The sequence below is a fragment of the Plecotus auritus genome (genome assembly GCF_963455305.1).
Source record: "Plecotus auritus genome assembly, chromosome: 8".
NCBI classification, from domain to species: Eukaryota; Metazoa; Chordata; class Mammalia; order Chiroptera; family Vespertilionidae; genus Plecotus; species Plecotus auritus.
Window position 1 is genome coordinate 42020794 of NC_137782.1, and position 12049 is coordinate 42032842.

The following is a 12049-nucleotide window of genomic DNA, read 5'->3' on the forward strand; positions in this document are numbered from 1 at the left end:
AGAGTGGGAGGGAGAGGAGAGACAGAAAAACATTTATGCGAGAGAGACACATCTATTGGTTGCCGCCCATACATGCCCTGACCAGGCCCTGGATCGAGCCCGCAACGGAGGTACATGCCCTTGACCAGAATCAAACCTGGGGCCCTTCAGTTTGTGGGCCAGCCCTTTATCCACTGAGCCAAACCAGCTGGGGCTACTATTCTTTATGACTATGAGTTTCTCTATAATTTGTATTATATTCTTAGGTTAGAATCCGAGATGTATGATACTGATTTTTTTTTAAAGTCCTGTTACATATTGCTAAACTGCTTTCCAAAAGAATTGTGTCAGTTTATAATATCTCCAGCAAAGTATGGGAGTATGGTTTTACAATGCTTTTATCAACCTTGGGTATTATAATTTTGCTAAGTAATTTATTTTGGTTTGGATTACACTTAGTTGCTAGTGATGTTGGATATTTTTTATGTTCGTTTAATGGCTGTTTTTCTCCTTTTAATTATTATTTCTAAAAATTTGAAATGTCACTCTATTTTGCCTATATCTTCCTTACAGTTTCAATGCCCACAACCTGCTTCCTTCACAGTAACTATCCAATTTCCGTATGCAGTGGTTTTCTCTTGTTTTGTGTCAGACTCAATTAAAATTAAAAATAGATATAACGTATCTTGAGTTAAAACACTAGTGCCCTTCGTTAAGTACTTCTCATAAACAACTTTGCTTCTAGTCCAGGACTTCCTGCCACAATCTATTTTAATCCCAGAAGACTTGAGCCTATATAAGCACTATTTCTGTTAGCAAATATATAGGCTGTGTCAGAACATAGACCTTCATTTATATTGAACATCTAATTATATGCTTGCCCTTGCTTTTAAAAAGCAAATAACTCACTTTAGGTGAAGAAAATTTCTTTCTAGTTGACTATCATATAGTAGACTAAAAGCAATAATGTTACATGTATACTTTTGTGACCTCAGGGTGTAATATAAGTAAGGGAAATAACTCTCTTCAAACTAATGGGACCTGACTCATTATTCAGAGGCCAGTCTCAAGTGACTTATTTAGTGTAGCATTAGACTCATAAAATTTTTTAGATTAACTGCTTTAAAAATGGTAAAATGTATAAATAACAATATGGGTTTTTTCCATTTTATTTTTCAGGTTTACAAGTAAAAGTAACCAAACTGAAAAAGGAACGAATTTTGTAAGTATCAACATATAACCCTAATATCTTATTTATAAAGTAATTGATACTGGTGTCCTGTTTGACCTCAGTGTCTTATTTATAAGGAAATTAGCTTTGCTTAGTGTGGCTAGTTGACAGCAAGTTTTTTAAACTTCCAAAGTAAAAAGTATAACTTGATTTTTAGTATAGTCTTAGTTAATATTTTCATATATTTATATTTTAATACAATTTTGGTATATAATCTTTTTTCCATAAAGTATTTATTAAGATGGGAAACTATCTGTAAACTCATTTTGATCTGTCAACAGCATTCTTTTCTCAATTGTGATTAACACCTGAAATTTGAAATACTACAGGAAGGGAAACAGAATAGTTCTGGGATTTCTAAGCTCATATAAGAGGGGAACTAGCCCTAGCTGGTTTTGCTCAGTGGATAGAGCATCAATCAGCCTGCAGACTGAAGGGTTCTGGGTTCGATTCCAGTCAAGGGCATATGTCGGGGTTGTGGGCTCAATCCCAGTGTAGAGCATGCAGGAGACAATCAATCAATGACTCTCACATCATTGATGTTTCTCTCTCTCTCTCCCTCTCTCTTCCTCTTAGAAATCAATAAAAATATATTTAAAGAAATGGGAACTAAATATTCTACATCCCTTTTAATTGGTTCAAAATTACCAGTGGTTCTGAATTGTTTTGGTTGTTAAGCCCAGAATCAGATCTGATTATCTAAGTCAAGAGCAGATTTTTACTCACGGTTCTATAGAGCTTCCACATTCAGGAACCTGAAACAGGCATATAGTAGAATATTATTACTTAATAACAACAAAAATTAATGTCATTGTGACTAATATTGCATTTGCTTTATGGTATATACCAGTGGGTCTCAGTTACTTCATATTCCTAAAGCTTCCAAGGCTGTAGTCAAAAGCAAGAGTTTGCTAAGCACCCATCAAACACACCTAGTTGTTTTTGCCATTATAATCTGAAAATGAAAATTGCAGTTTTTCTTTACACCTAGAAAGTCATGTTAGAAAATGACTTAGATTCAAAAATATAAAATTATAAATTTTTTAAACAGTTCTTTTAAAGAATAATTTTATGATTCTCCTTAGTTAGTGACACTTTAAAATGTTTTGCATTGTTGAAAGTGTATATATGTTCTTACCTTAAATATTTAAAAAATTTTTTTTAAAGATTTTAAAATTGATTTTGAGAGAGAGAGAGAGAGAGAGAGAGAGAAACATCGATGTGATAGTGAAAGATCAATGGGTTGCCTCCTATACGGCCCCCCCACTCCCGAGGGCTCGAGCCCACAACCCTGGGCATATGCCCCAACCAGGAATTGAACTGGCAACACCTTTGTGCACGGGATGATGTCCAACCAACTGAGCCACATCGGCCAGGGCAAATATATTTTTTTAAACATCCTTACTCATAGAATAGTCCATTTCTCTGTTTCTGTGGTAGAGTTATGTTTAGTTTCTACAACAGAGAAATGTTTCTTTACTTACAGAGGAAATTAGAGAAATTATTTCTGAGTAGTAAATTTAGGATGTGCATCTTATTAGTTAGGATAATTTCTTACTGTGAGAAAAAAACCACCAGATGTGACTTTTACAGTAAGGAAAACATATTCTTTCACATAAAAGACCCAAAGTTGGGAGATTCTAGAACTGCTTATTCAATGACTCAAAAATCATCAAAGACTCAGGTTATTTCTGTCTTTTCTATTCTCTGCCACCTTTAGTGTTTTGGCTTGTCCTATTAGCTTTCATCGCAGAATGTCAAGTTGGCCATCATCATCTATTTACCACTTGCAGATCCTCCTTGTATTCCTTTCTACTAATTATAAAAGTTTGTCAGAAGCAGCCCCCAGTGGACTTAACTCTGACTCAGTGATGATTATTGTTTGCTCATTCCTAAACAGTACCTGGCAAGGGGAATTAAATTAACATGATTCACTTAGAGTAATAAAGATTCTGATTATACTTTATATGTATTCTAGGATTGAGCAAATAAGTAAATACATTATTGACAGGTTTCTCACTATTAGGAGAAAGGAGTTACAAATAAGAAAAAGGAGAATCCTAGAATGAACTCTATGCTGCTGGATAGGAATTGTAGTTATTAGTATGAATTCGTGGGTTTTGATATATAGATGAAAATATAGATATGTGTTAATGTGTATGAGGACATACATGTATTTTCTAGGCCTGATCCACTAAGAGGGCCTAAAAACAGTGATTCCCAGCAGTAATGAGCACACCTGAGGCCCAGATCTTGATTTCTAAAGAGGATTCTACAGTAAAAGGAATCAAGGTGTTGTGGGGTTTTTTTTTTGGAGAATTTGGCTGATAACAGGGCTTCAGGGCATGCAAAGTACAATATGAGCTGGAACATCTTATGGTGCCAGAAAATAAGGAAATGTTCAAAAAGTAATGGAGGTATGTTGAAAAAATACAGAAGAGAAATTAAAAAGAAAAATCCAATGGCAAAATCTAGAACAGCCTGAACACTGAAATATGATAATAATAAATTATTCTACAGTTCTTTTAAATGGACAGTTCGTTTTTAGAATTTCAGTTACTAACTATAATAAATGGATAGTTCTTTTTTAGAATTTCAATTACTAACTGTATAAAGAATATTTAAAAATCACCATTTGGCAAAAATGACAACAGTAATTGTTGAAGGCAAGAATCATTGAGATTAAAATTAATAAAAGTATAATGAAAAACAATAATTGTAAATTTTGCAAATTACTCAGTTTATCTCCCACATGATACTTAATATTTGCAAAGGGGAAATTGTAATATTATAGTGGAGGAACCAGGTAGACTTCATCTTAATAAAATGGTCAAAGTGAACATCATTTAGTAATCAGATATGTCAACCTCATATCATACAATGCACCAAGAAGAACACATTACTTCTGTTGTATTCTTACCAAAAATACACAGTCCAGATTTTATCATGGGAAACATGAGACAAACCCAAGTTGAAGTACAATCAACAAAATAACTGGCCAGTACTTTTCAAAAGCGTCAAGGCTATGAAAGACAAAAAAAAAGATGGAGACTATCCCAGATTAGAGGAGACATGACATTAAATACAATGTAGGATCCTGAATTGGATCCTGGACCTGAATATTAGAGGGACAGTTGGCAGAATTTTAATAAGGCCTACAGATTGGTTAATAATATTGCATCAATGTTAATTTCTTGATTTTGATAATTATGGTTATGCAAGATTTTAACATTTTGAGAAGCTGGATGATAGGTATGGAGGTGCTCTTTGTTCTATGTTTCTAACTTATTTTTAAATCTGAAGTTATTTTAAGATAAAACATTGAAACAAAATTTTCAAGATTTATACCTTGAGTCCTGAGAGAAGATCAACTTTTCTGTAAGCAGCTGCTGAATATTGAAGAAAATCTCTATTCTTTAAGCAAAGAATAAGGAGGAAATGATTGTTGGATAGGCAACCAAAAATGTAACTACAGTTAGATTAGTCCTTTTTCTGTGGCTGAGAGAATAGTAGCCAATGCATCTATTTTCTTTTTCACAAATTTTGGTTTGTTTCTGTGAGCAGTAGGAATTTCAAAACCTTTTCATCTTTTAATGCACTTTAATTAATATTGATGATATTAAAACTGTACGTATGGCCCTAACCAGTTTGGCTCAATGGATAGAGCGTCGGACTGCGGTCTCAAGGGTCCCAGGTTCGATTCCAGTCAAGGGCACGTACCTTGGTTGTGGGCACATACCCAGAAGGGAGTGTGTAGGAGGCAGCTGATGGATGTTTCTAACTCTATCCCTCTCCCTTCCTCTCTGTAAAATACCAATAAAATATATTTTTTTAAAAAATGTATGTCTGAATGCTCCCTATAATAAAATATATTCCAAAAATAACTAATGAAATTTCATCAGTTGCATGAGGAAAATATAATTTTCTTGGTTAATAAGTAAAATTTATTTTTTTCTATCTACTTGAAAAAAAAGGGACAATATCTTTGTTTCACTTAAAAATAAATAGGATTTTCTTCAGTGATAAAACCATTTCATTTGAGTGGTTTGACATTAAAAATTATGAAGTACACTTATTGTATTATTTTCATCTTCATTTTGTTTATAGCCCAGCTAGTGATGGTTGCTACTACATCCATTGTTAATCAGAAGATGAATACTATCAATGACTTGGTATGGTGATTAAACACAAGTCAAATCTAATAGCCAATTACTGTTTGTTGGAGTTATTTTACAAGTTTCCCCTTTTATTTATTTAGGAATTCTTGTTCTCTGTGACCTTTTTTCTTTTTCTTTTTTAATTCTTTGTTTAGTAGACTTTTATTTTTATTTAGGTATAGTTGGTATACAATCATATACTGGTTATATTAATTTCAGGTGTACAATATAGTGATGCCACATTTTTATACTTTACAGTATAAATCACCCCACTAATTCTAGTCATCTGTCACCATGTAAATTTATCACAAAATTATTGACTATATTCCCCTTCTTTTCATCCATCCCCCTAACTCCTCCCTTCTGGTAACCATCCCTTTGGTTTCTGTTTTCTCTGACCTTTTTTGATACTAAAAGTATAATGTTTCAAAGTTGTAGTTAGACAGTGAGCTCTTTATATTGTACCTTGTTTCAGTGTTGAAATTAATGATTTTGTAAATGCTGGATTAACACCATTGATTAGAATGACATCTTTTAGAGTCAAAAGGTTGGTTACTTATAAAAAGCAGTACTGACAAACCCAGAAATCACTGTTTGCTATTTGATTATATATTTTAAACTATGTTCACTAAACTTTTCAAAGGAATTTAGTTTTATTAAAATGATCTTTCATATAGACCTAGTAATTTTATTTTCTAAAGTTTAATATTTTAAATGATAGATTTCTATCTATAAAATAGTATTTTCTCTTAGCTAGAATTAGAATCATTTCCCTGCAGATTGAATGATTAGACACAATTAGAAATCATCTATATTTGCTTATGATAAATACACATTTTATAAATGAGACTTTTTATACAAAATGTATTTCTCCACACCCCTAACCAAACAACCACATGAAAAACCTTCTTAAATTTATAAATAACTATTGAGTATTACTTTCTTAAAAATTACTATTACATGTCTGAATTTTAAAGAATGGAAACAGCTGGTTATTCAGTAGCTCATAATAATGCCTTCCTTTACAGGATAGTTTACGGAGTCACTTGATCCTCTTAGCAAACTTTTAATATATGTTGTAATTAATCTGTAGGTGTATACCTCAGGTAGCTTGGGGTTATACATTTGGGAAGCACAGGTAACTAAGTTCCCTGAGCAATCTGAGAATTAAAGGGATGCTTTATGTTATAATAAGTTAGGTCTTTGTAATATGAGACAAGGATTTTGGGCTTGTCTATATTACCATAGTTCCCCTTTCCCAGTATATTTTATAGACAGGCAGGGGCAGTAACAGTCAGGATGTCTTGTCTCCATATTGTTACAATAGCTGTATTTGTAAGATATCACACTCCTTAGGGATTCCCACCTGGAAGAAGAAGCTAGAAAAGTAATCAATAACTATACTACATTCATCCATTACTGAATTGTTTCAGAACTGTGTTTTAATGGTAGTTATCTCTGCACATGGCTAAAGCTTCTCTTTAACACACATTTATTTACAAAATGAAACATGTAGAAATGTTGACTATTGAATATTTGTTTGTGGAATGCTCCCAAAAAGCATTCAGTGAAAACCTGGTACTGTACTGCTTCTAAATTAAATATATTTTCTAGAAATATTATTAAAATTTTATTAAAAACAGCCAATTAACAAGTTTCAGCTATCTATTACTATTATTTTCAATTTCAGATGTCTGCATATGTTGTCAGAACTACATTGGTTTTACAGTAGGAGGCTCTTAGATGTATTGGTTTTTCATTCAATGACAATTATTCAACCAGTATTTAAGAAGTGTCCCTGTATATTGGATATCTGACATTATGACTTTGACCTGTTTTATTTTGAGTTGTTTACTCATCTGTTTTGCTGCCAGTAACATTACAGTCTGCATTTTAGCCATTTTAATACAATCATCTGGACATCTACGTTTTGTAGCAGACTGGTTTGTCATCCTTATTTGATGTTTTAGACCCTTGAGGGGGCTGGAGGAAGATGTTTGAGTCTCAGTATTGTCCTATATTTTCAACTTTAAGACCACACAGAAAATTCCAATTACATTTCTAATGTTTTCTTAGAATTACAATATATGCATACTTGCCCTGGCCAGGTGGCTCAGTTGGTTGGAGTGTTATCCCATACACCAAAAGTTTAGGAGGCAACTGATCAATGTTTTTCTCTCACATTGATGTTTCTCTCTCTGTGTCTGTCTCTCTCTCTCTCCCCCCTTCTCTTTCTAAAATCAATAAACACCCTGGGATGAGGATTTTTTTAAAAAAACACATGAAAATATATGCATACTTTATATAATGTGATATTTTTAAAAATATATTGATGGAAAGGTAAAATATTACACAACCTTGCAAAGTAACCAGGTAATCTACTAGAGGAAAAATTTAGCAGTCTTTGTTTTTCCTGACTATAAAATGATAATGATAGCCCTGGCCGGTGTGGCTCAGTGATTGAAGTGTCATCCATACATCGGAAGGTAGCTGGTTCAATTCCCAGTCAGGGCACATACCCAGGTTTTGGTTGGATCCCCAGTTGGGGTTCGAATGGAAGGAGGCAACCGGTCAATGTTTTTCGCTCTCACACCGATGTTTCTCTCTCTGTGTCTCTGTCTCCTTTCTCTCCCCTTTCCTCTATGTGTAAAATCAGTTTTAAAAATAAAATCATAATAATAAACAACTTAAATAGAACTTACTATGTACCAACACTGTTCTGCATGCAATATACGCATTAGTACTTAGTCCTTGCAAATGCCTTATGAATTAGCTACTATGGATCCACATTTTTTGAGGCACAGAGAGTGTAGGTTACTTGCACCAGGTCACATAGCTGGTAAATGACAGAGCTAAGATTCAAATTTAGGAATCAGGTTCCACTCAATAGTAAGCCCTAGCTTAAAAATAATACCAGGTAGAAATTTAAGCAACACAGAAATTAATAAAATAGAAAGTGTAAATCCCCCATAATAGTGATAGAGAAATGAGTAGAAATATCTGTTAATTACATTAACAAATGTAGACAAAATAATAAAAATAGGTAAGTATACATACTTTTTTGTATTTTGACAATATGGAGTCAATGGTGGCATCACAATCCACTCCTTCATCTGTGTTCCATCATTGTATAATGAATGCCTGGTACTTAGGCATAATACTTCTGTAGTATAAAAAATACTGCAGAGAAAATTTTATTATAATTTGAACTCTGATTAACAAGATATTCAAACCTCACCTTTTAAGTTACAGTCAAACCTCGGTTCTCCAATGTCTCCCATTTCGAACAATTCCATTCTTTTTTTTTCTTTTTTTAATCCTCACCTGAGGATATTTTTCCATTAATTTTTTTAGAGAGAGTGGAAGAGAGAGGGAGAGACAGAGAGAAACATCAATGTGAAAAAAAAACACATCAGGAGAAACCAAGATGGCAGCATAGGTAAACACCTAAACTGCTGCCTCGCACAACAATTTCAAAACTACAACTAAAAGACAAAACGGACATCATCCAGAACCATAGGAAGGCTGGCTGAGTAGAAATTCTACAACTAGAAGGGAAGAGAAACGCACACTGAGACTCAGAGGAGCTGCAGAAGGCAGAGATACAGAGGCGCGCGCGGAGAGGGCTGGCAACTGAGTAAGCGGCTGGCTTTCTCAATCGGGCGAGACAAAAGCTCCCGACGGCTCTGAACTCCAGTTCCGGGCAAGACTCTGGGGACCCAGACTCATTCGGGGAGAAACTGGACTGTCTGGCAGCGGGTGGCACTCGAGGGCGGCTTTCTCTCAGAGGTGCTTGCAGCGATTACCGCGGGACACTGAGACCCAGGGGCCTCTTAGGACAGGGCTGACGGGAAGCTATTGCTGTCTGCTCCTCCCTGAGACTCCGCCCCATCCAAGCTGAGCACAGAGGCTTTTGCAAGTCTTCTCCCATAAGGGTGTCTCCAACATAGAAGTTCTCCCAGCATAGACACAGCTGATCCTCACAGCCAATTGGCCTGGAGGTCAATTCCACCCAGTGATACCAACAACAATCAAGGCTTAACTACAACAAGACTGTGCACACAGCCCACAAAGGGGTGCACCAAGAGTGTCCACCTCAGGTAAATGGGGAGGCTGAGCTACTGGCCCCTGTAGGACACCTAGCACACAAACCCACTCTATCAACTCAGGGAAGCAGCCAAAATACAGAGACAAAGAAACAGATCACAAATGAAAGAAATGGAGGAAAGCAAACGACTGGATACAGAGTTCAAAACCATGGTTATAAGGTTACTCGAGAATTTTCTGGAAAAAGCCGATAAATTTAGCGAGACCCTCGAGGATATGAAAAAGGACCAAATAGAAATTAAGCATACACTGACTGAAATAAAAAATAATATACAGAGATCCAACAGCAGACTAGAGGATTACAAGAATCAAGTCAAAGATTTGAAGCAAAAAACACCCAACCGGAAAAGCAAAAAGAAAAAATAATCCAAAAATATGAAGATAGTGTAAGGAGCCTCTGGGACAACTTCAAGCATACTAACATCCGAATTATGGGGGTGCCAGAAGAAGAGAGAGAGCAAGATACTGAAAACCTATTTGAAGAAATAATGACCGAAAACTTCCCCCACCTGGTGAAAGAAATAGACTTACAAGTCCAGGAAGCACAGAGAACCCCAAACAAAAGAAATCCAAAGAGGACTATACCAAGACACATCATCATTAAAATGCCAAGAGCAAAAGACAAAGAGAGAATATTAAAAGCAGCAAGAGAAAAACAGTTACTTTCAAGGGAGCACCCATATGACTGTCAGTGGATTTCTCAACAGAAACTATGCAGGCCAGACGGTAGTGGCAAGAAATATTTAAAGTGATGAATAGCAAGAACCTTCAACCAATATTACTCTACCCAGCAAAGCTGTCATTCAGAATTGAAGGTCAGATAAAGAGCTTCACAGATAAGAAAAAGCTAAAGGAGTTCATCACTGCCAAACCAATATTATATGAAATGCTGAAAGGTATTCTTTAAGAAGAGGAAGAAGAAAAAGGTAAAGATAAAAATTATGAACAACAAATACATATCTATCAACAAGTGAATCTAAAAATCAAGTGAATAAAAAATCTGATGAACGGAATAAACTGGTGAATATAATAGAATCAGGGGCATAGAAAGGGAGTGGACTGACAATTCTTGGGGGGAAAGGGGTGGGGGGGTGCGGGAAGAGACTGGACAAAAATTGTACACCTATGGATGAGGACAGTGATGGGGGGTGGGTGTAAGGGCAGAGAGTGGGTTGGGAACCAGGTGGAGGGGAGCTATGGGGGGAAAAAAGAGGAACAATTGTAATAATCTGAACAATAAAGATTTATTTTTTAAAAAATTTACTTAAAAAAAAAAGCACACATCAATTGGTTGCCTTCTACATGAGCCCAGACCAGGGCCAGGGCTGGGGAGGAGCCTGCAACCGAGGTACGTGCCCTTGACCGGAATTGAACCTGAGACCCTTCAGTCAGCAGTCTGACGCTCTATCCACTGAGCCAAACCAGCTAGGGCCAATTCCATTTTTGACTAAGTTGTTCACGGAAAAAATGTCTAGATTGTTGAACAAGCTTCAGTTCTCATCCAGATAACCTTTCCATGCTGATACATCAGTGTGACAAAAAGCATTTCACAGGCCACAAAGGAGAAAATGCGAGTCAGTTTACATCTTTTTGCTTTTGTTGCTGGTGAAATTTGAAAACATAAAGAGGCTACTAAGTGCTAATGTTGCTCAGGGTGTGAAAGAAACAATGATCCCAGGTAAATGAAGAAATAGAAAAACTGTTGTTGATTTGGATAAAAGCAAAGCAGTTAGCCCGTGATAGCATTTCCAAGGCAGTGATGTGTGGAAAAGCAAAGATGTCTAAGATATCTCATGCTGATTTCCTGAGACTCCCCTGGAAGGAGTGCTGAAAGTGATGCCTTTAAGGTTAGTAGGGAGTGGTTTGATAAATTTAAGAAAAGAAATATTTGTTTATAGATTAAACAGTACTTTAGACATGTACTGTATATAAGAAAGGTTAAAACGGAATCATTTGGGGGTCTGGAACGAATTAATTCAATTTACGTCATTTCTAATGGGGGAAAAATGATTCAGTTTTCGAACAAATCGCTTTTCGAACAGCCTTCTGGAATGAACTGAGTTTGAGAACCAAGGTTCCACTCTATTTGTTTTGGTACAGCAAATTCATGATATATGTAAGTGGTGAGACCATACTTTGGAGTTCTTATGACAGAATAATCCTGTTAGGATATTTTTCCTTTTAAAAAAAAAACAAAAAACAGACAACTTATTTCTTGACTTTTAGAGATGCACAAAGACTTGAAGAATTCTTCACCAAAAATCAGCAGCTGAGAGAGCAACAGAAAGTTCTTCATGAAACCATTAAAGTTTTAGAAGATCGGTGAGTCTGGTTGTTGGGTCTTCTTGAGTAAGAGGTGATTTTTCCCCCTTAATAGAAAGTACTATGGTTTTAATTTGTATTCAGCCCTAGGACCGAAAGTGATTTTTTTTTTCCCCAACCTTAATGTCAACTTTGGATGAATACTTTGAAATTAAAGATATACTCTTGCAATGCTTGTTGTTTTCACTAATTACAGCAATTCTTTCTAGTATCTTCTGATCTTTTTTTCACTTTATGATTACGAGTTTGGGCT

General features: G+C 35.4%; 1 protein-coding gene across 6 annotated transcripts in view; it reads left to right on the top strand.

The window, feature by feature from the left end:
• The window catches only part of RBBP8 (RB binding protein 8, endonuclease), a 107386-nt gene that overhangs the window by 41197 nt on the left and 54140 nt on the right, over window positions 1-12049 (top strand). For all 6 annotated transcript variants that reach the window (XM_080686462.1, XM_080686461.1, XM_080686465.1 and 3 more), the window contains 2 exons: window positions 1159-1201; window positions 11701-11796. In XM_080686462.1, the coding sequence (XP_080542588.1) occupies window positions 1159-1201; window positions 11701-11796 (139 nt within the window). The remainder of the gene's footprint in view (window positions 1-1158; window positions 1202-11700; window positions 11797-12049) is intronic.